This window comes from Myotis yumanensis, unplaced genomic scaffold (genome assembly GCF_028538775.1).
Source record: "Myotis yumanensis isolate MYYU_CA2020_CCGP unplaced genomic scaffold, mMyoYum1.0.hap1 SCAF_2, whole genome shotgun sequence".
NCBI classification, from domain to species: domain Eukaryota; kingdom Metazoa; phylum Chordata; class Mammalia; order Chiroptera; family Vespertilionidae; genus Myotis; species Myotis yumanensis.
Genome location: NW_027223753.1, coordinates 209,242,282 through 209,270,193, shown reverse-complemented (window position 1 = coordinate 209,270,193; position 27,912 = coordinate 209,242,282). Strand labels below are relative to the sequence as shown.

Genomic DNA, 27,912 nt, shown 5'->3' with positions numbered 1-27,912 from the left:
GCTGGGTCACTCGGACTTGTAACTTGTGGGCTTACCGCAACTGAGCGAGGGGGACCCGGCCTGGTGACCTGGTGCCTGTTGGTGGAGCCCCTGGCCCTCCAGCCCTCTTCCGCCCTCCTGCGAGTGAAGGGATTCTGCCTTCCGGGTCTGGATTGCGGTTCTCGCGCCCCTGCTGTGGGGAGGGGGTGTTTAACCCGAGGCCTTCGGTCCTTCGGTGTCTTGGGAGTATTCTGTGTATGTACATATTCTGCTCTTAAGTTGATAAATATCCATATATTGAGCGTGTCCACGTCTCCTCGCCAAACCTTAGGAGTCCTTTGGCAATATGTCCTGTGTGCATTATAAATTCGCTTCCAAGCTCAACTATGCCACCGTCACCTTTGATGGGCTACACATCTCCCTCTGCGACCTAAAGGAGCAGATTATGGGGAGAGAGAAGCTGAAAGCTGCCAAGTGCGACCTGCAGATCACCAACGCACAGACCGAGGAAGAGTATACTGATGATAATGCTCTGATTCCTAAGAATTCATCTGTAATTGTTAGAAGAATTCCTATTGGAGGTGTTAAATCTACAAGCAAGACGTACCTTATACATCAAACTGAACTAGTGATGGGAACTTCAAAAGTAATTGATGACTCTTCTGCATCTGTTTCTCTGGCCCAGCTCACAAAGACTGCCAATCTTGCTGAAGCCAATGCTTCTGAAGAAGATAAAATTAAAGCCATGATGTTGCAATCTGGCCATGAATACAACCCCATCAATTACATGAAGAAGCCTCTAGGTCCACTATCTCCATCTTATACCTGTTTCCGCTGTGGTCAACCTGGCCACTATATTAAGAATTGCCCAACAAATGGGCATAAAAACTTTGAATCTGGTCCTAGGATTAAAAAGAGCACTGGAATCCCCAGAAGTTTCATGATGGAAGTGAAAGATCCTAGCATGAAAGGTGCAAAGCTCACCAACACTGGAACATACGCAATACCAACTATTGATGCAGAAGCATATGCAATTGGGAAGAAAGAAAAGCCACCTTTCTTACCAGAGGAGCCATTTTCGTCTTCTGAAGAGGATGACCCTATCCCAGATGAGTTGCTGTGTCTCATCTGCAAAGACATCATGACTGATGCCGCTGTCATTCCCTGCTGTGGAAACAGCTACTGTGATGAGTGTGTAAGAACAGCACTCTTGGAATCAGAGGAACATACATGCCCAACATGTCATAAAAATGATGTCTCTCCTGATACTTTAATTGCCAATATATTCTTGCGACAGGCTGTTAATAACTTCAAAAATGAAACTGGATATACAAAAAGACTACGGAAACAGTTGCCCCCAACAAAACCCCCAATACCACCTCCGAGACCACTCATTCAGTGGAACCTACAACCTCTGACGAGATCTCCAATATCAAGACAACAAGATCCTCCGATGATTCCAGTGACATCTTCATCAGGCCACCCGGCTCCCTCTATATCTTCATTAACTTCTAATCAGTCTTCCTTAGCCCCTGCTGTGCCTGAAAATTCATCTACCCCAGAGCCTGTTCCTGATGTAACTGTAAAGGTTTCTGTATCAGTCCACTCAGAAAAATCAGATGGGCCTTTCCAGGATTCCGATCATAAAATATTGCCAGCTGCAGCCCTTGCCTCAGAACATTCAAAGGGAACCTCTTCAATAGCAATGACTACCCTTATGGAGGAGAAAGATTACCAGGTGCCTGTGCTTGGAACCCCATCTTTGCGTGGACAGTCATTATTGCATGAACAGTTGATCCCTACAACTGGTCCAGTAAGAATAAAGGCTGCTCATACACGTGGTGGTCGACCAGCTTGGGAGCTTTCCAACAAGCTTGGATATCTGGTTTCTCCGCCACAGCAAATTAGGAGGGGAGAGAGGAGTGGCTACAGAAGTATAAACCGTGGACGACACCACAGCGAAAGATCACAGAGAACTCAAGGCCCATCACTACCAGCAACTCCAGTTTTTGTGCCTGTTTCACCCCCTCCTCTGTACCCACCTGCTCTACATACACTGCCTCTCCCTCCAGGTGTTCCTCCACCACAGTTTTTTCCTCAGTTTCCTCCTGGCCTGCCAACACCTGCTGGGTATAGCGTCCCTCCCCCCGAGTTCCCTCCAGCGCCAGCCAATTTATCAACACCTTGGGTATCATCAGGAGTGCAGACTGCTCATCCAAATACCATCCCAACAACACAAGCACCACCACTATCCAGGGAAGAATTCTATACAGTGCAGCGATGGCTAAAAGAAGAGTCTGAATCTCCCTATAGAGGTTCTTCATGCTCCAGAAGTTCTTATACTTACTCCAAATCAAGATCTGGTTCAACGCGGTCACATTCTTATTCTCGATCATTTAGCTGCTCACACTCTCGTTCCTATTCGCGATCACCTCTATACCCCAGAAGAGGCAGAGGCAAGAGTCGAAATTACCGCTCAAGGTCTAGATCTCATGCATATCATCGGTCTAGGTCAAGGTCACCACTATATAGACGATATCATTCACGATCAAGGTCCCCTCAAGCATTTAGGGGACAGTCTCCAAATAAATGTACTGTACCACAAGGGGAAACAGAACGTGAATATTTTAATAGATACAGAGAAGTTCCACCACCATATGACAGAAGAGCTCATTATGGGAGGAGTGTTGACTTTAGAGACCCATTGGAAAAAGAGCATTACCGAGAATGGCAGAGAAAATACAGAGAGTGGTATGAAAAATACTACAAAGGTTATGCTGCTGGAGCACAGCCTCGACCGCCAGCAAATAGAGAGAACTTTTCTCCAGAGATGTTTTTACCTCTTCATATCAGGAATTCTCCCTTTAAAAGGGGCCGTAGAGAAGATTATTCAGGTCGACAAAGTCATAGAAGTCGAAACATAAGTGGTAGCAACTATCCAGAAAAGCTTTCAACAAGAGACAGTCACAATCAGAAGGATAGTACAAAGTCAAAAGAGAAGGAGAGCGACAGTGCTGCAGGAGATGGTAAAGGAAGTAAACATAAGAAACATCGAAGGCGGAGAAAGGGGGAAGAAAGTGAAGGCTTTCTAAACCCAGAGTTGTTAGAACCTTCTAGAAAATCAAGAGAACCCACAAGTGGCGAGGAAAATACAACAGACTCATTATTTGTTCTTCCGAGTAGAGATGAACCAATGGATGCAGAATCCATCCCTTTAAAATCAGTGTCTGAAAAATACAGGAGAGAAAAAGATAAGCCAAAACTAAAAGGAGACAAGACCAAACGAAAAAATGATGGATATTCTGTGTCCAAAAAAGAAAACATCAAACCTGCTAAGGGATCCCAAGAAAAACTAGAGGGAGAAGGTGAAAAATCTCTATCTGAACCTCCACTTAAAAAAGCCAAAGAAGAGACTCCAAAGACTGACAGTGCCAAATCATCATCTTCCTCTCAAAAAGATGAAAAGGCCATTGGCACCCCCAGAAAAGCTCACTCTAAGTCAGCAAAAGAACACCAAGAGCCAAAACCTACCAGAGAGGGAAAAGTGAAGAAAGACTATTCCAAAGACATCAAATCAGAAAAACGAACTAGTAAGGAAGACAAGGCCAAGAAGCCTATTGAGAACAGTAAGCCTCTTGATAGCAAAGGAGAAAAAAGAAAAAGAAAAACTGAAGAGAAAGATGTAAAGAAAGACTTGGAATCATCTTCAATGAAAGTCTCTACACTCAAAGTAACTGAAATAGTGAAGCCATCGCCAAAACGCAAAATGGAACCTGATATTGAAAAGATGGATAGGACCCCTGAAAAGAACAAAACTTCATCATCAACAGCCCCAGCCAAAAAAATTAAGCTCAACAGAGAAACTGGTAAAAAATTTGGAAATACAGAAAATATATCTAATACAAAAGAAACCTCTGAAAAATTAGAGTCAACATCCAGCAAAGTTAAACAAGAAAAAGTCAAAGGAAAGGTCAGACAAAAAGTAACTGGAACTGAAGGATCCAGCTCTACTCTTGTGGACTATACCAGTACGAGTTCAACTGGAGGCAGTCCTGTGAGAAAATCTGAAGAAAAAACAGATACCAAGCAAACTGTCATCAAAACTATGGAAGAATATAATAATGATAATACAGCTCCTGCTGAAGATGTCATTATTATGATTCAGGTCCCTCAGTCCAAATGGGATAAAGATGACTTTGAATCTGAGGAAGAAGATGTTAAAGCCACACAGGCTGTGTCAAGTGTAGAAAAACCTGCCACTGTTATAAAAAATGTTAGCACTAAACCATCAAATACAGTCAAGTATCCTGAAAAAGAAAGCGAGCCAGCAGATAAACTTCCAGAACTCACCAAGGCAGTGAGCCATGAAATCATACAACATGAGGTCAATGGTTCAAAAAACTCTACATCTAGTGAAAAAGGGAAAACCAAAGACAGAGAGATCGATCATTCAGTGTTGGAGAAGGAAAATCCTGAAAAGAGGAAGAGCAGCACTCAGCCAGAGAAAGATAGGAATTTGGACCGTCTCAATGAACAAGGTAATTTTAAAAGTTTGTCTCAATCTTCCAAAGAGACTAGAACCTCAGATAAGCATGACTCCACTAGAGGTTCCTCAACTAGAGACTTTACTCCCAGTAGAGACCAAAAAACGGACTATGACAGCAGAGAATATTCAAGTTCCAAACGTAGAGATGAACGGAATGAATTATCAAGAAGAAAGGACTCTCCTTCACAGAGCAAAGATTCTGCATCTGGACAGAAAACTAAGCCAAGGGAGGAGAGAGATTTGCCTGAAAAAGAAACAGGAGATTCTGAGAAAAGCAATTCTAGTCCCTCAAGAGATAAAACCCCTCATGATCATAAAGCCACTTCTGATACTAAAGGCTTAAGTGAAGAGACAAAATCTGTAGATAAAAATCCTTGTAAGGATCGTGAGAAGCATATGTTAGAAACAAGGAACAGTAAAGAGTCAAGTGGCAATAAATTACTTTACATACTTAATCCACCAGACCCACAGACTGAAAAAGAGCAGGTTGCTGGGCAAATTGATAAGAGTGCTTCCAAGCCTAAACCCCAGTTAAGTCACTCCTCTCGACTTTGCTCCGGTTTAACTAGAGAAACGGATGAAGCTGCTTTTGAACCAGATTATAATGAAAGTGACAGTGAAAGCAATGCATCAGTAATAAAAGAGAAAGATACTTCGGGGGAAATTTCTAAGGAACTGAAAGATAAAGTCATAGAGAAAGTAAAAGAGAGCCCGGACACAGCAGCAGTCAGCCAGGTAGGTGTCACCAGGAGCCAAAGTCAGAGCAGGCCCAGTGTTAATCCAAGTAGAAGTCACAGCCCTTCTGGAAGCCAAACTCGAAGCCACAGTCGCAGTGCCAGCTCGGCAGAAAGTCGGGGCAGCAAGAAGAAGAAAAACAAGGAAAAGAAAAAGCACAAGAAACACAAAAAACATAAGAAGCATAAGAAACATGCAGGCCCTGAAGCAGAATTGGAAAAAAGCCACAAACACAAGAAAAAGAAATCAAAGAAGAGCAAAGATAAAGATAAGGAAAAGAAGAAGGAGGAGAAGAAGGAGAAAGATGACCAAAAAGTGAAATCTGTCACTGTGTAGAAGGACAGATTTTAAAAATTGACTTAATTACTAAGTCATCTGTATTAAATTTTGTTATAATGTAAAGAGATTCAAGCCTTGTAAATAAAGATAGGGAAGACCCTGTGCTGCACTTAAAATATTGCTGCTTGATGATTTGATTTTTACATCAGAGCTTTATAACACGAACTTTTGTACAGAATTGTGAGTTGTGACCATGTAACATGAGAGGTTTTGCTAGGACCAATTTTTAAAAATATATATATTTTACTGATTTTTTTACAGAGAGGAAGAGAGAGGGATAGAGTTAGAAATATCAATGAGAGAGAAACATCGATCAGCTGCCTCCTGCACACCCCCTACTGGGGATGTTCCCACAACCAAGGTACATGCCCTTGACCGAAATCGAACCTGGGACCCTTCAGTCCGCCGTCCGACTCTCTATCCACCGAGCCAAACTGGTCAGGGAAAGACCTATTATTATTTTTTTAATATTTTATTGATTTTTTACAGAGAAGAAGGGAGAGGGATAGAGAGTTAGAAACATCGATATGAGAGATCGATCAGCTGCCTCCTGCACACCCCCTACTGGGGATGTGCCTGCAACCAAGGTACATGCCCTTGACCGGAATTGAACCCGGGACCCTTGAGTCCGCAGGCCGATGCTCTATCCACTGAACCAAACCGGTTCGGCAAGACCTATTATTTTTAACCACCATTAATTAGTTGCGGTGGAGTTTACTGTACTGTGAAATATTCACATTTGAATGTTTTAACTGCCTGGCAAAAGCTGATATCAGTTCTAAAATATCAGCAGAATGATTTACAGACCTGACAAGCTCTGGGCGCTGGTTGGTAAGCCTGAAAGTAACCACAAAGGTGATTCCTTCATAAATTCCTAGCTGGGAAGGTCGTGCGGGTAATCACATCCTAGGCCAGGGGTGGGCAACCCCTGGCACCCGTGCCAAACATGGCACGCCAGTAACTTTTGCTGGCACACAAAACCCTCTCTTATAATCTTCAATTTACAATTTTTGTGAATATTTGAATGACTTAAATGTTAAATTACAAGGAACTGGCAAGACACTTGATGTTATGTTTGGTTACATAAAGGCTTTTGAAAAGAAAGTGGAAGTCTTTCAGAGGGATGTAGATGGTGAGAGATTTAGATATTTCCCAAACCTCAGGAGGCACATCAAAGACCTCCCAAAAGGTGACAGAACAGACTGTCAAAGCCTCCAAAAGCTGTTTTTAAACATCATCGAGTCAACTATTGAGCAGTTCTTTTCAAGATTTGTGAAATTCAGAGAACTGGAAGAGACAGCAAAATTCATGAGGTTTCCAGACAGCATGAAACTGGAGGAACTAAACTTACAAACATTTTCATAGACAGACATGGCTGACTTTGAAATGCAGTTGATTGAATTTCAGAGTAGCTCAATTTGGAAGAAGAAATTTATTGGCCTTAGAGTTGACTTGGAAAACATTGAAAAATGCAATTAGAGACAGAAGTACCAGAGAGAAGTATCAAAAACGAACTACTGAGGACTTGAAATGCGATTCCAGAAATTTTTTTCTGTTTAAAAAACTTTGCATGTTCTCATTCACATACGCTTGTGAATCTTTGTTCTCAGTGATGAATTTTGTTAAGTCTCATAATAGGAGCAGCCTGATGGATGAAAGTAGTAGCTCATGCTTATCTCTGAAGGTCACGAAATATAAACCTGATGTAAAATCTCTGTCATCAGTGATGCAGCAGCAAAAGTCCCACTGATAATATCAAACGGAGTCATAAAGTTTTCTGTCGGACTATCAGTGTACATGTATACATTAAAAAATAAATATATTTTTCATCATCATATACTGTGTTTGTGTCACTTGAATGAATTTTATTATTTCTTCAAGGTTCTTCACATACATACACCTTAAGAGATATTAAATAGGCTTAACATGTTCTCAAAAAATTAGGGTTGGCACACAGGAGAATTTGAGTCAGATTTTGCTGGTTTTGGCACGCACTCACAAAAAGGTTGCCCACCCCTGTCCTAGGCCTATAGCTTCCTTAGTGAAAGGCCAATCTTTCCTGTAAGCAGCCCTGCCCATTGTTCTTATGCATCTAGGATACGATACCTTTGATAAGTCTGGGTGATTTTCCTTTCCGAACCCCTTGGAGGCATAACCACATTGGCACCAGTTATGCTGATGCCCACATACCATCTCTACTTACTGTAAATGTTAACTATCCTGTACTCACTAATGTGAAGGAAGTGGGTGTTTCTCCATTTTGCTTCCTGGTAGTCGACATCTCACACTTGTTGTCGCAGCTCCTTGCTGGGGAGGTAAGTGTGCCCTGTGTGTCTCCACCTGGAGAGGATTCTGGAAGCCTCCTCCCGGTGTCTCCTGGACTCCCTCTGTATGACCTTTTCCTGTGCTGATTTGCTTTGTGTCCCTTTGCCATAACAGATCATAGCCCTCCATCCTCGTAGCCTAGTAGATCCACAGGCTTGGGGTTCCTGACACGTGGCCCTTAAAAAAAATCTGCTGAGTCCATTCTGCATGAACATAAACACTACATTGTCACACCTAAGAAAATAAACAATTATTCTGCACTATAATCCAACATCCAGTCCATATGCAAGCTTTCCCAATTGACCCCCAAATGACATAGAGCTTTTTCTTTGAACCGGGATCCAATCAAGATTTGTATATGCAAATATTAAAGGAGTACATTCCCTCCTTTATATAGGTGTTCATTCCCTCCTTCATCCATGATTTTAACTCTGTGAAGATATCAGGACGGTTGTCTTGCGAACTGTCCCAGACAAGGGTCGTGATTGTCTTCTTGTGCACCCTGCTCAGCCTTCCTGTGTCCTGACAGCTGGGGTGCAGCCCTGAAGGCTGGATGAGGGTCAGGTTAGACTGCCCACAGGTGCGGCTGCTGCGTGGGAGCCCCCCCCCCCCCCCCCCCCGCCTACAGTGGCCGGCCATTTGGGGCGGGGACTGATAGCTTGGACCACCTTTCTTTAGCCCTTGTGCCATTTTCTGATGATTTTCGCCCTGATTCAAAGATGCATTGGAGGCCGCAGAGAGTTTTCTCCAATTCTTCCATTTTCTTCTATCTGTGCTCGCTGGCTTTCTTTGCTAAAGAACCTCTGTCATCAACCAGATTAAACTACAGCCCCCCCTAAAAGCCCGGCAAACTTGTAGTGACCTTTGAATTACAACTGTCTAGAGCTGTCATTGCGGTGTCCGGCCACTACGGGGCAATGGCGTGCAGCCGGGGAGAGGTCCAGGCTCCCGGTGGTCAGGGAGCGCCCCGGGCCAGACCGGCGCGGTCGTGTGACGTCACACCGCGCGACCAGGCGAGGCGCGGTGGCGCTGTCCTTGGTACCTAGATCTCCATGTTTCCGCGGGTGGAGTTCCCCCCTGAGATCCAGCTGGCGCAGCGCCTGGCGGGGAACCAGAAGGTGACCCGGGACCGGGCGGTGAAGAAGCTCCGGAAATACATCGTGGCCAGGACTCAGCGGGCTGCAGGTTGGCGCGTGGCCTGCGGGGCCGCCTCGGGGACTGGTCCTGCGGTTCGGGTCGTGGCGCGGCCTGGCAGGAGGGGGTTGTGGTACGATCCCGGCTGGGTGGCCTCCGATCCACGAGGTCCTGCGCGTCTAGGGGGTATTTCCACTGCCCCTCCCCGCGGCATTGTCACTTGTCAGTAATGCGCCTTGTGTAATTGTTGGGTTGTCATTTGAGTTTCACTGTAGCGTACGCCCCGCGAAAGCAGAGAACATGCTTGTTAGCTCGTCTGTGTAACAGAGGTTCTCAAAGTGTGGCACCCCATCGGCAACGGCAGCATCACGGGGTCGTTTGTTGGAAAGGCAGTTTCTTGGTCTCATCCCAACCTCGATGGATCAGAATCTGGCCGTAGGGTCCGCGATCCGTGTGTTAGGAAGCCCCCAAGTGATTCTAACACTGGCGCTCAGGTCTGAGAACCACTGCTCATTTACACAGTGCCAGACACAGGAACTCAGTCAATATTTTGAGTGATTTTATGTGTCTTCGTCCTGTACTGGCCCGATGACTTAACCTTTCCTTTTGAAATTTGGAGTGTAATGCAGAAAAGTGCACCAACCCCAAGTGTGACGATGGATGAATTATCCCCCTAAGATAGCCAGCTGCCATCCAACTCAGGAGATAGTGACTCACTCAGTTTTGAATCTCCAAAAACGTACAGTGCCTGCTACTTGGCGATGCTCAGTTTTTATTGAAAGGATGAAATGGCAGTTGCCTGGGGGAGTCCCTGCGGGCCCAGGCCCAGTGGGTTCCGAGTTAGAAGGATGTCTTGGGAGGAGAGGGAAGGTCCCTTGGACCCTGGTACTAAAAGGCTGGGGTCCACCTAGTCTGAGTGTTGCTGTTTTGATGCAGGTGGTTTCACTCATGACGAGCTGCTGAAGGTGTGGAAAGGACTGTTTTATTGCATGTGGATGCAGGACAAGCTGCTCCTCCAGGTGAGCATACGGGAAGGCAGAAGGAGCTGGAGCAGCAGTGTCAGTGGGAGGCCAGATGGGCGTGTGGTTGACTCTGGGCGAAGTTTACAGCTTTTTCTTTTTTCCTTTGGGCTTTATTTATTTATTTACTAATGGCAGGAAAGTGAGGGCCTTTGTTCAGAGAGGGTCTTATATTTGTTGAGTTGAGCACCATAGCCACACAGGTGCTCATCAGTGCAAGTCAGCGCCCGAGTGAAGCCTGGTGTATGTGAGAGATCACAAACTGAACCCTAAATGATGGAAACCAAGGGAGAGGGTCTAAGTCCTCTGAGGCACAAATTTCTCCTGCAGCCTTTTTAACTAGTTTTTCCTTAAAAAGAAAACTATTTTTTATTTTTTTAAAATCTATTTTATTGATTTTTTTTTACAGAGAGGAAGAGTGAGGGATAGTTAGAAACATCAATGAGAGAGGAACATCGATCAGCTGCCTCCTGCACACCCCCCACCAGGGATGTGCCCACAACCAAGGTACATGCCCTTGGCTGGAATCAAACCTGGTACCTTTCAGTCTGCAGGCTGACGCTCTATCCACTGAGCCAAACCAGGTAGGGCAGAAAACTATTTTTTAGAGCATTTTTAATTTGCAGAAAAATTGAGAGGAAGGTACAGAAGTTTCCCGTTATCTCCTGCCCCCCTCACATGCACAGCTGCCTTTGTTACCAGCATCGCCCACCAGATGGAACATTTGTTATAGTCGATGAACTAACACTTGACACATCATCGTTATCCTCAGTCCATAATTCACCTGAGGGTTCACCCTGGTGTATGGTCTGTGGGTTTGGACAAATGTATAATGACATGTATTCATCACGATGGTGTCTTACAGAGTACTTTCATTGCCCTAAAATGCTAGCCTTTGTAAAACAGTGTTTATTAGAATATGAAGTGCTTACTCTTCTTTAGGATCCCCTGGGTGGGGGGGCAGTACTGAAAGTGCAGAATCCTGCACTGTATTCCATGCCTCTAACTAGAGTCTCAGGAAGGCTCTGGAATTACCCATTTAGCAAGTGCACGGAGTGCTGCTTGGCCAGTGACAGGGGCAGGCAGTGAGTAAGTTGCAGGGGTCTGGTTGGCTCCCTCTTTTTATTATTATTATTTTAAAAATATCTTTATTGATTTCAGAGAGGAAGAGAGATAGAAACAATGATCAGAGAGAATCATTGATCAGCTGCTCCTGCGCGCCCCCTACTGGGGGTCAAGCCCGCAACCCAAGCATGTGCTGTTTATCAGAATCAAACCTGGGACCCTTCAGTCCACAGGCCAACGCTCTATCCACTAAGCCAAACCAGCTAGGGCTGGTTGGCTCCCTCTTTCTGCTGGTCAGGTGGCTGCATGTCCTGCGGCTTCCTGCTCTGGCCTGCCTTCTCTTATTCTCTCCTTCAACGGCCAAAGCTCTGTTGCTCAGGGCTCAGCCGGATCATGAGGGCAGTGACTGCCCTGTTGCAAGGTTCTGCTGGCCCCAGCTGTAGAGTGAAGCCCTTCGCAGCAGGGACGTAGCTTGCAGACCTCACGCACACTGGGCTGAAGCAGTCAGTGAAGCCTGTCTCATGACGGGTGGGCAGCTGAGTGTGTTGCTTGTTGTTGTGAGGCCGCATTTCTTCAGGGGCTGAAGGAGTTTTTTGACTGTTTCCTGCACAGGAGGAACTAGGAAGGACCATCTCCCAGCTCGTCCATGCTTTTCAAACCACAGAGGCACGTGAGTATCCTTACCCCTTGGGAAGGCCAGAACCACTGAGTCAGTAGCTTCCACACACAGAAGCCTGGATTCTAAGATCTAGAGCAAGAGAGAAGTCCCCATGGTAGCTGGTGTCTGCTGGTACTTATGTGTGAAACCCTTCAACTCGTATTAACTCATTTACCTAAAATACACTCAGCTCAAAAGTCTAAGGGGCTAACACCCTACATTTTATTTATTTATTTATTTATTTATTTATTCGTTCATTTATTTATTTAAATATATTTGTATTGATTTCAGAGAAGAAGAGTGAGGGAAAGAAAGAGAAACATCAATGATGAGAGAGAATCACTGATCAGCTGCCTACTGCACGCCCCCTACTGGGGATCAAGCCCGCAACCCGGGCATGTGCCCTTGACTGGAATCGAACCCTGGACCCTTCAGTCCACAGGGCGACGCTCTATTCACTGAGCCAAACCCACGAGGGGAATACCCTATATTTTAAAGTTAAAGTGGCAAGCTGGTGTGGTGCTACCAAGCTGCTGCACTGACTCTTGTCTGATGGTTGTGATTTCCTCAGTGAGCTTTTTCTCTTCTGACCACGATCGGCAGTTCTCAACACTTCTGCTTTCCCATGGGGTCACTTGGGGGTTTTTAGAGTCTTGATGTCCAGACCCTGCTGTCCTTAGTTGGAGTTCTGAGGGCGGGGCCTAGGCACCAGCATTGTGCCTCCCTCTGCTGCCCTAAGGGTGGCCAGGGCCAGGGAGCATCACTGGTATAGGCCCTAGGACCATTGCTAGTGGTTTAGTTCAGACTTAAATAGGCAAAGGATTAAAATTTGCTGGAGAGGCGGGGCTGCGGCGTGCACAGAAACTACTTTCTCAACTTGGAAGAGTCTAACTGCATTGTAGTCATTAGTGGAGGAGAATATGTACCTTCTGTACTTTTTACCTTCTAAGAACCTGCAGAAGAGTCTGCTCAGCAAAAGGCAAAGTATAGAGTGTTCACCTAGTGACACTGGAATGAGTCAGTGAACACCGGCCCTTCCATTGCTGAACCCTCTGATCAGCCCTTTGCTGTTGGGGAAGCCTGTAACGGGAGATAAGAGATGCCCTTTGTGTCCTGATGTCAGGGTGTGGGCAGGGCTGGTTTCTCCTGAGGCCTCTTTCTTCGGAATGAAGTCGCTGTCTTCTCCCTGCTGCCTCACGTGATTGCCCCTCGGTGTCTGTGTCCTGATCACATTTTATAAGGACAGCAGTCTGATTGGATGAAGTCCCACACAGTGACCTTACTGTATCTTAACTACCTCTTTAAAGACCATATCTATAATAATAAAAGCATAATATGCTAATTAGACCAGAGGTCTGGACGAAGCTGGGGCTGCCAGGGAAGCCCAGGTCCTGGGTGCCAGAGGGAAGCCGGTGCCAGCAACCAGGGGAAGGAAGGTCTACTCTTACACGAACTTTCATGCATTGGGCCTCTAGTATACATTATATACATATATTTTATATGTGTATATATATTTATACATACATATATTTTTTTTAAATTGATTTTAGAAAGGGAGAGAGAGAGAGAAACATCAGTGATGAGAATCATCGATTTGCTGCCTCCTTACACTTCCCCCCACTGGGGATGCAGCCTGCAACCGGGGCATGTGCTCTGACCGAGAATCAAACTGACCTCCTGGTTCATAGGTCGATGCTCAACCATTGCACCATGCTGGCCGGGCATATATCTCCCTCTTAAAGAAAGGGCCTGCCCTGCTCTACCCTGCTCATCGTGGCCCAAGTCCTCTCCCCCACAACCCACTCTGGTGCCCTACCCACTCAGGGTTCCTGCAAGACCCTCCCTGGGATCAGGAGGGTGGGGCTCCCTTTCATGGCCCATCCCTGCTAGATTGTGAGGACAAGCTCTGGTCATCCATCAGGTGTCACTGCCCCTTCTGGGTTCTAATTCCTTGGTGACAGCTCTGGTCCTACTAGCCCAGCAGGTACTGTACACCCTCCCACATTTTGTAGATAAATCCTCAGGTCATCCCCCAAGTAACAGGCTTTGTGAGAAAGGCAAGGAGAGGGCGGGAGGCCGCGGGATCTGCTTTGTGTCTGAAGCACCTGAGTCTGCCTCTCAAACCCACGCTGACCACCCTGTGCTGCTTAGCTGTCCCTGCCTGGACAGCTGGAGAATTAGGGCCTGTGACGCTCAAGGGTGGGGCGGGTCCCTTTGTCGCTGTCTTCTTGGTGCTGGGGAAATAGATGGCACTGACCAGTGACTTGAGTGCTTAGTAAAAGGGGTGGGGTGGTCAGCACCCCCAGGGGGGCACAGAGGGAGGGTGCACCATTACCAGCTTAGCCTGAAGGGCTCACTGGCAGGCCAAGTACCAGGACCCAAAAAGCATCCTGTAGAAGAGAGGTCGCTGCCAGGAGACCCCGAGGTGGTCCCTGCAGCAAGTGCTGGGGAACGAATGGCGAGGGCGAACCCACAGGTCAGCACCCAGAGCCCAGGGTTGGGAGAGGAGAGGCTGGGACTGCTGGGCAGATGGAAGAGCGCAAGCCCAGCATTTATTCCCCAAATCCTCTGCCAAAGGGGTCCCCCAGACTGGCTCTGGTTGACTGTCTTGTGCTATGTTTTTAGGGAGGTGAAATTCACAGGAAGTAAGTACACCTGACTCTCTTTAAATGCACAGCCCAGGGCATTTGTACCTCCCAGCCTTGTGTAACTGTCTCCCCTTTCCTGTCACAGGTGCCTCATCTCCCTGGGCACAACCCAAACCCACTAAACAATCACCCATTACTAACCAGGCGGAGCAGGGCACTGCTGTCAGCTCTGCTTAGCACCCTCAATGCTGTCTCCCCAGCCGGTCCCTGAAATTCCCCAGGTGGGAACTGTGTTCCATCTTCTGTTCAGTGCAAAGTGGCTTGACTCTAAGAGGGTGGTATGAACATTTTATTCTTCCAGTTCATGGAGGGACGGGGACACACACAGCTCACTATGCAGAGATTTCTCACTGCCACTCTCCAGCCTCCACATGCTCACCGTCCCGCCCGTCCACGCTCCCCATGACCTCAGGACACAGACTAAATGCCACAAGCCCCAGGGGAGCTGAGTGGGGTTCAGGAATGTCAGACAGAGATTAAGCCTCAGGAATACATATTCTACCTTGACCCTGAGCCACACAGATAGAAATTTCACATAATAGTCACTACTCCTATGATGTCAGGGGCACTCTTTTCAATCTATTTCACACAAACATGGGGCAAACGAACCAGGCACTGACCACACTGATGGGCAGGACCCCTGTTGAAATGGGCCCTTCCAGAGGCTCAGGCTTTGAGCAGGTGCCCACAGCCCAGGGGATGAGCAGCACAGCCTCCCAGGCCGCTGGTTCTGAGCAGCTGTGCAGCAGGTTTGCACAACACTTTGGTCCCTGCCGTGTCATTGCTGCTACGGACACAGTGTGACTGAGCACATGTGGAACTCATGGTCTAGAATGGGTTTTTCTCGAATCTTTTACTTACGGGGGCAACCGAGGCCTGGAGACAGGATGCAGAGTCCAGGCAGCGGAGTGCAGAGCTATTGTTGGAGCGACTCCTGGGGCCCCGGGTCGACCACCCACTGGCTGGGACCTGGGCAACCCCGCTGGGCTCTCCTCCTCAGGTGGAGGGTCTCAGGCCGGGCGTGTGGCCGTGAAAGACCTTTGTAAACACGTCTATTGGAGGTTATGGTTTCAGATGAAGAAAAAACCCACAGCAAAGGAGGAAATTTGCAAAAACTTAAAAATGTATTTATTTAGGGATCACTTCAGCCCTCTTGGAAAGCAATTTAGTTAAGATCATTGGTTGGGAGGAAAATACGCTGTTAAAGTCAGAAGCAGAGACACCAGGTTGGTGCATGGCAGCCCCTCCAGCGAAAGTGGCACAGCATAGAGACGGCGTTCATTTCTGACTCCAACACTCGAACACGTGACAGAGAACCACGTGGTGAAGGTTCAGTTCAAAATCCAGAACTAGAAATAGGCCAGCTCGTCCTGCTTGGTCTTGTTGGTCTGATAATTGTGCAAGGACAAGGCCTTGTTTTCATGAGGGAGACTTTGAAACACACGAAGGTGCACAAAGTCATCATCTGCAACTTGAACCTGCAAAGAGAGAGTCCAGTGAGGGGGGCAGGTGCTGCCTCTGACCGCAAGTCCCTGTGCCTGGCGGACTGTGTGAAAAAGGCCCTGAGAGCCTGGAGGCCGAGTCCCTTCAGGGCAGCGGTTCTCAACCTGTGGGTCGCGACCCCTTTAGTGGTCAAACGACCCTTTCACAGCAGTCGCCCTAAGGCCATCCTGCATATCAGATATTTACATTACGATTCAAAACAGTAGCAACATTACAGTTATGAAGTAGCAATGAAAATAATTTTATGTTTGGATCACATGAGGAACTGTACTTAAAGGGCCAGAAGGTGAGAACGACTGCTTCAGGGCATCAGCCACTAGGGTAGTGACATTCCCAACTTCCTCTTTCGGGCGTAGCAGATGCCCATCACCCCAGCCAGCACCCCTGGCTCGCTACGTTCGCTCCTCAGAGCCCTTAGTTGCCCGAAAGGCTCAGTCCTCTCTTCCATGGAGGCCTGAAGTAGTGCATGCACACTCATTTTATTTTATTATTTTAAAAAGGTTTTTAGTGATTTTTTAGAGAGAAAGAGAGAGGGAGAGATACTCGACTGATTGCCTCCTTCATGTACCCCAACTGTGGCCAGGGATCCAAACTGCAACCCAGGTAACCGCCCTTGACAGGGAATCAAACACGAGGCCCTTTGGTGTGAAAGCTGATGCTCTATCTATTGAGCCACACCAGCCAAGGCTACAGGATCCCCTTAATCACCCCTGTCTTGGCTCCTGTAAGTACCCCATCTCCCCACATCTGCATGAGCACCCCTGTAGCGGACACTCCACCTTGATGAAGTAGTTAGTCCCCGCGACCAGCTGGCTCTTGTACTCCGTGGCCTTGAAAGTGGGGTACTTCTTGTTTTCCTTCTCCTCCAGCTGGGACTTCACCTAGGGGGCAGGAGAGAGGGGAACTCAGTGTCTTACTTCCTGCAAGAGTGACTGACACAGGAGCTGCGGCCTCATGTCAAATGTTACAAACTGACCCCTAATGCCACCCTTAACAGATTATTCCTCGCAATGCAGGGCCAAGCCTGTCAAACCTGTGGACGGCATCAGGCATGTGGCCTGCCTGCGCCTTCAGGGAGGGGCCCTAAACAGGGATAAGAATGGAGGTGAATGGAGTCAGCAGCTAAGGACAGGAGGGAGGGTCAGGAAGGGAGAGGGCTGGCCCCTCCTGCTGCTCCTCTGCCCACCTATGCGGCCGGCAGGATTCTCACTGCAGGCCTACCTGTGTCTCAGTGCTTACCTGTCGTGTGCAAGGTGCCATGTTTGGTCCGCAGGGATCTGACCCTGCAGACGGTGGACAAGCCTATGGGGATGAGTGACACACACAAACGCACACGGGCGTCTGGGAAGGAATGGCCTCGCTCTTGCCTGTTTCAGGAGTGGAGGCAGGAAAGCAGGAATGGTGAGAAGACCCAAATGCAGGCGATGGGACTGGGCATGTGGCAGCCTCCAGGCCCTGCCCGTGTGACAGTTCACTGATAGTACTGTGGACCGGGAGAAAGACGGGCTGGACTAGAGCCAGGGGAGCAGGACAGGCCTGGGGATGGGGAGGAAGTTGCCAGTTACCACCCTCAAGGGGCCAGGAGACTGCAGAGGGCCAGGGAAGGCCAAGGTGGGGACTGGTGGGCACTACTTGAGGAGGCTGAGCCAGAATTTGGGACTTTGACATCCTTCTAACCTCTGTTCTCCACACCTGCAGCCCAGAGAGCGTGGGGATGAGTCAGTACCACAGGCAGCAAGAAGGTGTCCCTGCCCTGTCCTCTAGGAGCCACAGGCAAAGCCCCGCCCTCAAGAACTGCCTCCCAGCGACAATGGTGACCGCCCCTTACTTGTCACTTTCAAGTGACCAGAACCACATCAAGGAGCCCCGAGACAGCAACTCCTCTTTGCTGAGCTGATTCACATTCACAGTTCACACAGCAAGTGAGGAATTCCTTAGTCCTGGGAACCGGGAACCTCAGGAGAGGCTGGGCTCCGGAGCCGTGTGGGAGAGGAACCTCGCCCAACTGGCTCACCACACAGTCCCTACAAATTCCTCATTTTCAAAGTCTCATGGGACTGACTCACCATCCTTTACTGTGGTCAGATGGTCTAAAGTTTAGACTCTAAACCACTAGAGCACAGGGGGTGGAGTGGGGGTGGGGTTCTATCCGGTTAGGGAAGCAGCAGGTTTGTTTGACTTTGTGTCTTCTCAGAACCTGAGCCTTCCTGTGGCCCCACAAGCCCACCTTCCCCAGAACCTTCGGTGAAGGCCCCCCTGTGACGCCCACTTTACAGACGAGGAAACTGAGGCACAGGAGTCAAGCGCTGCCCAGGGTCTGAACCAGGCTGTGCCTCTGCCTCCCAGCCTGGTGTCTGTTTTTGTTTTACTTGCACAAGGAGCACTGGAATAAGGCAGGGCAGAAGTTAGGACCCCTGCAGACCCTTCCCCAGCTTCACTGACCGGAACCGCCCCAGGACAAGCACACCAGGCCCTTCCCTCTAGAAGCCGAGGCCCAGGGTCCCTGTCCCAGCGTCCATACCCTCCGCGTCCCGGCGGGCGGTGCCCCTCTGCGGACAGTGCGGGACCCGGCCGGGGCTCCGGAGGACCCGGCCGCCTACCTTGTCGGCGATGGCCTGGATCTCGGCCGTGGCGGCCCGGGTTTCGGAGGGCCCACCACACATCACCGTGGGAGCGCTCATGGCGGATCAGCAGGCACAGAAGGGAAGAGCAGAGAAGGTAGAGGGAGGGTTTTAACAGCGAGCAGGGCCTTCCCTCTGTCTTAAGTCCCGGGCTCAGGTGACGCGGGGCGGAACCACGTCGGGGCGGGGATGAGGGCGGTCCGGTGGGACGGGCCGGACGCCAATATTGGTTAGGGGTGGGGTGGGGTGAAGCATAGGAGTGGTGTAGGGCGGGGGGAGCTGGGTGAGGGACGGGCGTCTTGCACAACCGGGTCCGTGCGGAGGGCGCCGCCTGGGGACCACTGGCGTGCGCTGCAGTGCGTATATCCTGTTTGGGGTTGGTCTTATTGGCCGCGGAGACACGCGGGGGAGGTACCCAGCTCTGCGCGCCTCCAAAATGTGCCACTTTCGCTTGTTGATTTTGTTGAGCAGAGGGGGATCAAGACCCAGCCATGGGGTGGGGAGAACTTCCACCTCTCCCCTCATGGCATTCAGGGAAGGCCCTGGCCGGAGTGGTCAGTCCTTTGCAGCTTTCTCCTGTGCACCAAAGGGTCGTGGGTTCAACTGCGGGTTCCATATCCCCCTGGGGCCCTAAACTGGAGACAACTGATCAATGCTTCTCTTTCACATTATGTTTCTCTCTTGCTCTCCCTCTCCCCTCCTCTCTCTAAAATAAAGGAGGGAACAAAAAATAAAATGATTATATTAAATCATTTAGGTGGGGAGCCTGGTCGAGAAAGAGAGCAAAGATCAGAAAGAACTTTTTTTAAATCTGAGACTCAGCTGCATGGCAGGGCAGACAGCTGGTTACCAAACATCTGCTCTTCCCTCTTCCTGTGGTTTGTCCTCCTCCCTGTGAAGCTGCAAACCCACATCCCGGGCCTGAGCTCTGGAAGCTATGACCTCCGCTGCCACACCCCCTGCAGGGCAGGTTCCAGGTGGGAGAGACCCAGAGATGAGTGGGAGCTGGACCTGAGAGTCCCCAAGAGCAGTGGGGAGAGACGTGTGTGCCCACTGGGCTCCAGAAGTAGCTGGGGACAGAGACTGCCAGGGCATCTTGGAGTCCAGGACCAGGCCTGCCTGGCCTCACTCCCCAGTGCATTGGACTGCTTTGCACTTCTCATCTGCAAGACCTGGTCCAGCACCCAGTTTGCACCAGCCACTCTGGATGTCACCACCGTGTGACCCAGGGACATAGTGAAAGGCTGAGGTGTGTGAGCAGAGGAGGCACAAAGGAGTTCAGTGATGAGATGCCTCCCAAGGACTCAGGTTGGGGTGGGAGTGGCATTCCAGCTGCACCCCTACCCGACTCCAGGGCTGCACCTCAGGGGATGCTGGGCCTCTCCCACCACTGGGTGCTGACTGCAGGAGCAGGCCCAGCCTTGCCTTCTGTAGGCTCGGTGCCAAACCCCAATGGGAGCGGCCCATGATCAGGTAAGTGGGAGAGGCCAGCTTTTCCTGCACCTGCCAGGGAAGAGCCTGGTTTCTAATTCAAGGAAGGGTGGGAGGCCAGGTGTGTAGGGGAAGGAGAGACCCCTACAATTCAGTCATAATTGAATGACTGAATGAGTGAATAAGGAGTTACATAGCAGACCTGACAAGCTCTGGGCGTTTCTTGGTGAGCCTGAAAGTAACCACAAAGGTGATTCGATCATAAATTCCTAGCTGGGCAGGTCATGCAGGTAATCACATCCTAGGCCTATTGCATGGTGGGCAACCCCTGGCACGCCCGTAACTTTTGCTGGCACGCGAAACCCTCTCTTATAATCTTCCATTTACAATATTTTTCTTAGTATTGACGTTTTAATTTTTCAGATAAATTCAGTGTAGGTGCATCTTAGATAAATAAATAATTTTACATAACAAGTTATCTTAAAGAGCATAGACATGGACTGAGGAGACAGGGGAAGAGCAATTTCTATGCTTCTGCCTTACCTCTCCCTGCCTTCCTAGATCTGACCAGTGTTTTGGTTTCATCCACATAAGGTTGTGAATCTTTGTTCTCAGTGATGAATTTTGTTAAGTCTCATAATAGGAGTAGCCTGACAGATAAAAGTAGCTTGTGCATATCTCTGAAGGTCACAAAATATAAACCTGATATAAAATCTCTATCATCAGTGATGTAGCAGCAAAAGTCCCACTGATAATATCAACGGGAGTCATAAAGTTTTCTGTCGGACTATCAGTGTACATGTATACATTAAAAAATAAATGTATTTTCATCATCATATACTATGTTTTTGTTGCTCGAATGAATTTTATTATTTCTTCAAGGTTCTTCACATACGTACACCTTAAGAGATATCAAGTAGGCGTAACATGTTCTCAAAAAATTAGGGTTGGCGCGCAGAAGAATTTTGAGTCAGAGATTTTACTGATTTTAGCACGCTCTCACAAATAGGTTGCCCACTCCTGGCCTGTAGCTTCCTTAGTGAAAGGCCAATCTTTCCCATAGGCAGCCCTGCCCATTGTTCTTATGCATCTAGGATAAGATACCTTTGATAAGTGAGGGTGAATTTCTTTTCCAAACCCCTTGGAGGCATAACCACATTGGCACCGGTTATGTTGCTGCCCATATACCATCTCTACTTATTGTAAACTAGAGGCCCGGTGCACAAAAATTTGTGCACTCGGGTGGGCGAGGAGGTCCCTCAGCCCGGCCTGTGCCCTCTCGAAGTCTGGGACCCCTCCGGAGATAATGATCTGCTGGCTTAGGCCTGCTCCCGGGTGGCAGAGGGCATGCCCAATCCCTAGGTGCAGCCCCTGGTCGTGCTCAGAGCAGGGCCGATTGGGGAGTTGGGGCGCTGCCCCCTATCATGCACCGAGCAGGGAGGATCGGGAGGTTGCAATGCCACCCCTAGTCACTCTTAGGGTAGGGCCGATTGGGGGGTTGGGGCACCATCCCCGTCATACTCAAGGCAGGGTCGATGGGGAGGTTGCGGCGCTACCCCCTGTCATGCACAGAGCAGGGCCGATCAGGGGGTTGGGGCGCTGCCCCCTGTCACGCACAGAGCAGGGTCCATCAGGGGGGTTGGGGCTCTGTACCCTTTCACGCACAGAGCATGGTCGATCAGGGGGTTGGGGAGCTCCCCCCTGTCACGCACAGAGCAGGGCTGATCAGGGGGTTGAGGAGCTCCCCCCTGTCACACACAGAGCAGGGCCCATCAGAGGGTTGGGGAGCTCTCCCCTGTCACTCACAGAGTAGGACCAATAGTGGAGTTGGGGCACCGCCCCCTATCATCCACAGAGCAGGACCGATCAGGGGGTTGGGGCGCCGCCACTGTCATACTCAGGGCAGGGCCGATGGGGAGGTTATGGCTCTACCCTGTCACACACAGAGCAGGGCCTGTGTGTGTGTGTGGCGGGGGGGCGGGGGGGGGTTTGGGGCGCCGTACCCTGTCACACACAGAGCAGGTCCGATCAGGGGGTTGGGGCGCTGCACCCTGTCACACACAGAGCCACAGGGCGATCAGGGGGCTGAGGAGCTCCCTCCTATCAGGCACAGAGCAGGGCTGATCAGGGGGTTGGGGCGCCTTCCCCTGTCATGAACAAAGCAGGGCGGATAGGGAGGTTGTGGCCCCGCCCGCTGTCACACGCAGATCCCCAGAGTGATCAGGGGGTTTGGTTGCTGCCCCCTGTCACACTGATCCAGGGGCCAGGAGGCCTCGCGGCTCCGCTGATCCCGGGGCTGGGAGGCCTCTTGGCTCCACTGATTCCGGTGCTGGGAGGCATATTACCCTTTAACTATATAGAATAGAGGCCTGGTGCACGGGTGGGGGCCGGCTGGTTTGCCCTTAAGGGTGTCTTGGATCAGCGTGGAGGTCCCTGCTGGGGTGCCTGGCCAGCCTGGATGAGGAGATGATGGCTGTTTGCAGCTGGTCACACCCCCTTCAGGGTGGGGGTCCCCACTGGGGTGCCTGGCCAGTCTGGGTGAGGGGCTGAGGGCCGTTTTCAGGCTGGCGGGTGACTGAAACTCCCAACCTGTCCTTTTTTTCTTTTTTTAAATTCTGGACCAGCTTTAGCTCTGAGGCTTGGCTCCAGCTCTGAGGCCTTGGCTGCTGAAAGCAGGTATCTGGTTTGTTTGGGTTCTATAATTGTAACACTGTTGGGGTCCTGCTCACTCCAGCTCTGAGATCCCGGCTGGCTGAAAGCAGGGATCTTCGTTTGTTCTGTAATTAAAACAATGTTGCGGTCCTGCTGGCTGAAGCCAAGCTGGCTGAAAGCAGGTTTCTGGGGTTTTGTTTAGCTTCTATATTTGTAACATTGTTTCTTAGAGTGCAAGCTCAGAGGCCGCAAGGCAGGCGGGGAACGTTGGCTTCCTCCGTCACTGGAGCAAGCAAGCCTCCTGTTCGCTTCAAGCTGCCTGGCTGCCGGCCGCCATCTTAGTTGGCAGTTAATTTGCATATCGCTCTGATTAGCCAATGGGAAGGGTAGCGGAGGTATGGCTAACTACCATGTTTCTCTATTATTAGATAGGATGTTAACTATCCTGTACTCACTAATGTAAAGGAAGTGGGTGTTTCTCCATTTTGCTTCCTGGTAGTCCACATCTCACATGTGTTGTCGCAGCTCTATGCTAGGGAGGTAAGTGTGGCCTGGAAGCCTCCTCCCTGTGTCTCATGGACTCCCTCTGTATGACCTTTTCCTGTGCTGATTTGCTTTGTGTCCCTTTGCCATAATAGATCATAGCCCTCCACCCTCCTAGCCTAGTAGATCAACAGGCTTGGGGTTCTCTGACACGTGGCTCTTTACAGAAAAAATCTGCTGAGTCCATTCTGCATGAACATAAACATTACATTGTCACACCTAAGAAAATAAACAATTATTCTGCACTATAATCCAACATCCAGTCCATATGCAAGCTTTCCCAATTGACCCCCAAATGACATAGAGCTTTTTCTTTGAACTGGGATCCAATCAAGATTTGTATATGCACACATTAAAGGAGTATATCCTCTCCTTTATATAGGCGTTCATTCCTTCCTTCATCCATGACTTTAACTCTGTGAAGATATCAGGACGGTTGTCTTGCGAACTGTCCCAGACTATAGTGGTGATTGTCTTCTTGTGCACCCTGCTCAGCCTTCCTGTGTCCTGACAGCTGGGGTGCAGCCCTGAAGGCTGGATGAGGGTCAGGTTAGACTGCCCACAGGTGTGGCTGCTGCGTGGGAGCCACGCCCCCCCCCCCCCCCAGTGTCCGTCCCTTGGGGCGGGGACTGATAGCTTGGACCACCTTTCTTTAGCCCTTGTGCTATTTTCTGATGACTTTCGCCCTGAATCAAAGATTCACGGGGGGCTGCACAGAGTTTTCTCCAATTCTTCCATTCCTTCTATCTGTGCTCGCTGGCTTTATTTGCTAAAGAACCTCTGTCATCAACCAGATTAAACTACCGCCCCCCTAAAAGGCGGGCACAGGTTTAGTGACCTTTGAATTACAACTGTCTAGAGCTGTCATTGCGGTGTCCGGCCACTACGGGGCGATGGCGTGCGGCCGGGGAGAGGCCCTCCCAGACGTCCGACGTCAGAGAGCGCGCCTGGACCAGGCCGGCGCGTTCGTGTGACGTCACGCCGCGCGACCGGCCAAGCGCACTGGCGTGGTTGCTGGTACTTGGGGCTCTCAGTGGCGATCGCCATGGTTCCGCGGGTGCAGCTCCCCCCTGAGATCCAGCTCGCGCAGCGCCTGGCGGGGAACGAGCAGGTGACCCGGGACCGGGCGGTGAGGAAGCTCCGGAAATACATCGTGGCCAGGACTCAGCGGGCTGCAGGTTGGCGCGTGGCCTGCGGGGCCGCCTCGGGGACTGGGCCTGCCGGGTGGAGGCGCGGCGCGGCCCGGCGGGACAGAGGGGGGCGGCCGGGGGCGGTCCCGGCTGGGTGGCCTCCGAACCACGTGATCCCGCGCTCCTACGGGGGTATTTCCACTGCCCCTCCCCGCGGCATTGTCACTTGTCAGTAATGCGCCTTGTGTAATTGTTGGGTTGTCATTTGAGTTTCACTGTAGCGTACGCTCCGCGAGAGCAGAGAACATGCTTGTTAACTGGTCTGTGTAACAGAGGTTCTCAAAGTGTGCCACCCCGGGGGCAACGGCAGCATCACTGGGACGTTTGTTGGAAAGGCAGTTTCTTGGTCTCATCCCAGCCTTGCTGAATCAGAAACTGGCCGTAGCGTCCGCGATCCGTGTGTTAGGAAGCCCCCAAGTGATTCTAACACTGGCGCTCAGGTCTGAGAACTACTGCTCATTGAACACAGTGCCAGACACAGGAACTCAGTAAATATTTTGAGTGATTTATTTGTCTTCATCTCGTGCTAGCCCGATGCCTTAACCTTTTCTTTTGAAATTTGGAGTGTAATGCAGAAAAGTGCGCCAACCCCAAGTTTGACGCTGGATGAATTATCCCCCTAAGCTAGCCAGCCACCATCCAACTCAGGAGATAGTGACTCACTCAGTTTTGAATCTCCAAAAACTTACAGTGCCTGCTACTTGGCGATTCTGTTTTTATTAAAAGGATGAAATCGCAGTTGCGTGGGGGAGTCCCTGCGGGCCCAGGCCCGGTGGGTTCCGAGTTAGAAGGATGTCTTGGGAGGAGAGGGAAGATCCCTTGGACCCTGGTACTAAAAGGCTGGGGCCACTTAGTCTGAATGTTGCTGTTTTGGTGCAGGTGGTTTCACTCATGACGAGCTGCTGAAGGTGTGGAAAGGACTGTTTTATTGCATGTGGATGCAGGACAAGCCACTCCTCCAGGTGAGCATACGGGAAGGCAGAAGGAGCTGGAGCAGCAGTGTCAGTGGGAGGCCAGATGGGCGTGTGGTTGACTCGACGAAGTTCACAGCTTTTTTATTTGAGATTTATTTATTTATTTATTAGTTAATTAATTAATTAATGGCAGGAAGGTGAGGGTCTTTGTTTAGAGAGGGTCTTATATTAGTTGAATTGAGCACCGTAGCCCCACAGGTGCTCATCAGTGCAAGTCAGGGCACGGGTGAAGCTTGGGTTATCTGTCTGGTGTTTGTGAGAGATCACAAACAGCCCTAAATCATGGAAACCAAGGGAGAGGGTCTAAGTCCTCTGAGACACAAATTTCTCCTGCAGCCTTTTCCACTTGTATTTCCTTAAAAAGAAAACTGTTTTTAGAGCAGTTTTAATTTACAGAAAACCTGAGAGGAAGGTACAGACGTTTCCCGTTATCTCCTGCCTCCCCCTCACATGCGCAGCTGCCTTTGTTATCAGCATCGCCCACCAGATGGTACATTTGTTATAATTGATGAACTAACACTTGACACACATCATCGTTATCCTCAGTCCATAATTCACCTGAGGGTTCACCCCTGGGGTATGGTCTGTGGGTTTGGACAAATGTATAATGACATGTATTCATCACGATGGTGTCTTACAGAGTAGATTCATTGCCCTAAAATGCTAGCCTTTGTAAAACAGTGTTTATTAGAATATGAACTGCTTACTCTTCTTCAGGAACCCTGGGTGGTGGGGCAGTATTGAAAGTGCAGAATCCTGCACTGTATTCCATGCCTCTAAACTAGAGTCTCAGGGAAGGCTCTGGAATTACCCATTTAGCAAGTGCACGGAGTGCTGCTTGGCCAGTGACAGGGGCAGGCAGTGAGTAAGTTACAGGTGTCTGGTTGGCTCCCTCTTATTATTATTATTACTTTTTAAAATATTTTTATTGATTTCAGAGAGGAAGAGAGATAGAAACATTAATGATCAGAGAGAATGATTGATCAGCTGCCTCCAGCACGCCCCTTACTCGGGGGTCAAGCCTGCAACCCAGGCATATGCCCTTTATCAGAATTGAACCTGGGACCCTTCAGCCCGCAGACCAACGCTCTATCCACTAAGCCAAACCTACTAGGAATGGTTGACTCCCTCTTTCTGCTGGTCAGGTGGCTGGATGTCCTGCAGCACCTTGCTCTGGCCTGCCTTCTCTTATTCTCGCCTTTGATGACCAACCTCTGTGCTCAGGCCTCATCCGGATCATGAGGGCAGTGACTGCCCTGTTGCAAGGTTCTGCTGGCCCCAGCTGTAGAGTGAAGCCCTTCGCAGCAGGGATGTCGGTTGCAGACCATGCACACTGGGCTGAAGCAGCCAGTGAAGCCTGTCTCATGACGGGTGGACAGCCTAGTGTGTTGCTTGTGGTTGTGAGGCCGCATTTCTTCAGGGGCTGAAGGAGATTATTTTACTGTTTCCTGCACAGGAGGAACTAGGAAGGACCATCTCCCAGCTCGTCCATGCTTTTCAAACCACAGAGGCACGTGAGTATCCTTACCCCTTGGGAAGGCCAGATCCACCGAGTCAGTAGCTCCCGCACAGAAGCCTGGATTCTAAGATCTAGAGCAAGAGAGAAGTCCCCATGGTAGCTGGTGTCCGCTGGTGCTTATGTGTGAGACGCTTCAACTCGTATTAACTCTTTTACCTAAAATACACTCAGCTCAAAAGTCCAAAGGGCTAATACCCTACATTTAATTATTTATTTATTTTAAATATATTTTTATTGATTTTAGATAGGAAGGGAGAAGGAAAGAGAGAGAGAAACATCAATGATGAGAGAGAATCACTAATCAGCTGCCTCCTGCACGCCCCCTATTAGGGAACGAGCCCGCAACTCGGGCATGTGTCCTTGACCAGAATCGAACCCAGAACCCTTCAGTCCGCAGGTGGATGCTCTATCCACTGAGCCAAACCTGCTAGGGCAATACCCTATATTATAAAATTAAAGTGGCAAGCTGGTGTGGTGTTACCCAGGTGCTGCACTGACTCTCCTCTGACCGTTGTGATTTCCTCAGTGAGCCTTTTCTCTTCTGACCACGATCAGCAGTTCTCGACACTGTCGCTTGCCCATGGGGTTACTGAGGGTCTTTAAAGTCTTGATGTCCAGACCCTGCTGTCCTTAGTTGGAGTTCTGAGGGCAGGGCCTAGGCACCAGCATTGTGCCTCCCTCTGCTGCCCTAAGGGTGGCCAGGGCCAGGGAGCATCACTGGCATAGGCACTAGGACCATTGCTAGTGGTTTAGTTCAGACTTAAATAGGCAAAGGATCAAAATTTGCTGGGTGGTTGGGGGCCGTGCACAGAAATCGCAGAAACTACTTTCTCAACTTGGCGGAGTCTAACTGTATTGGAGTCATTAGTGGAGGAGAATATCTACCTTCTGTACTTTTTGCCTTCTAAGAACCTGCAGTGGAGTCTGTTCAGCAAAAGGCAAAGTATAGAGTGTTCACCTAGTGACGCTGGAATGAGTCAGTGAACGCAGGCCCATCCATTGCTGAACCATCTGATCAGCTCTTTGCTGTT

The 27,912-nt window shown here is 49.6% G+C and overlaps 2 protein-coding genes and 1 pseudogene across 2 annotated transcripts in view; 2 read left to right on the top strand and 1 right to left on the bottom strand.

Annotated features, from left to right (window-relative positions):
* Positions 1 to 325: 325 nt before the first annotated feature.
* LOC139002321 (E3 ubiquitin-protein ligase RBBP6 pseudogene) lies at positions 326 to 5,813 on the top strand (annotated as a pseudogene).
* Positions 5,814 to 8,942: 3,129 nt separating this feature from the next.
* RRP1 (ribosomal RNA processing 1) overlaps positions 8,943 to 27,912 on the top strand; it is a 31,362-nt gene continuing 12,392 nt past the window's right edge. Inside the window, exons 1-5 of the mRNA XM_070407105.1 lie at positions 8,943 to 9,109; positions 9,995 to 10,077; positions 11,755 to 11,812; positions 25,268 to 25,350; positions 26,819 to 26,876. Coding sequence (XP_070263206.1) covers positions 8,977 to 9,109; positions 9,995 to 10,077; positions 11,755 to 11,812; positions 25,268 to 25,350; positions 26,819 to 26,876 — 415 coding nt within the window. The 5' untranslated portion in view covers positions 8,943 to 8,976. The remainder of the gene's footprint in view (positions 9,110 to 9,994; positions 10,078 to 11,754; positions 11,813 to 25,267; positions 25,351 to 26,818; positions 26,877 to 27,912) is intronic.
* CSTB (cystatin B) lies at positions 15,554 to 18,742 on the bottom strand. The gene is made up of 3 exons (XM_070407107.1): positions 18,552 to 18,742; positions 16,731 to 16,832; positions 15,554 to 15,926 (listed from the first exon to the last, which is right to left on the bottom strand). The coding sequence occupies exons 1-3, from the start codon at positions 18,630 to 18,632 to the stop codon at positions 15,798 to 15,800; spliced, it is 312 nt and encodes a 103-aa protein (XP_070263208.1). The 5' UTR covers positions 18,633 to 18,742; the 3' UTR covers positions 15,554 to 15,797.

Coding starts and splice junctions, on each gene's coding strand:
- CSTB (XM_070407107.1), bottom strand. CDS start 18,632: ATGAGCGCTCCCACGGTGATGTGTGGTGGGCCCTCCGAAACCCGGGCC. Junction 16,833..18,551: donor TCCAGGCCATCGCCGACAAG/GTAGGCGGCCGG, acceptor CCTGCCCCCTAG/GTGAAGTCCCAGCTGGAGGA. Junction 15,927..16,730: donor GGACTAACTACTTCATCAAG/GTGGAGTGTCCG, acceptor CTCTCTTTGCAG/GTTCAAGTTGCAGATGATGA.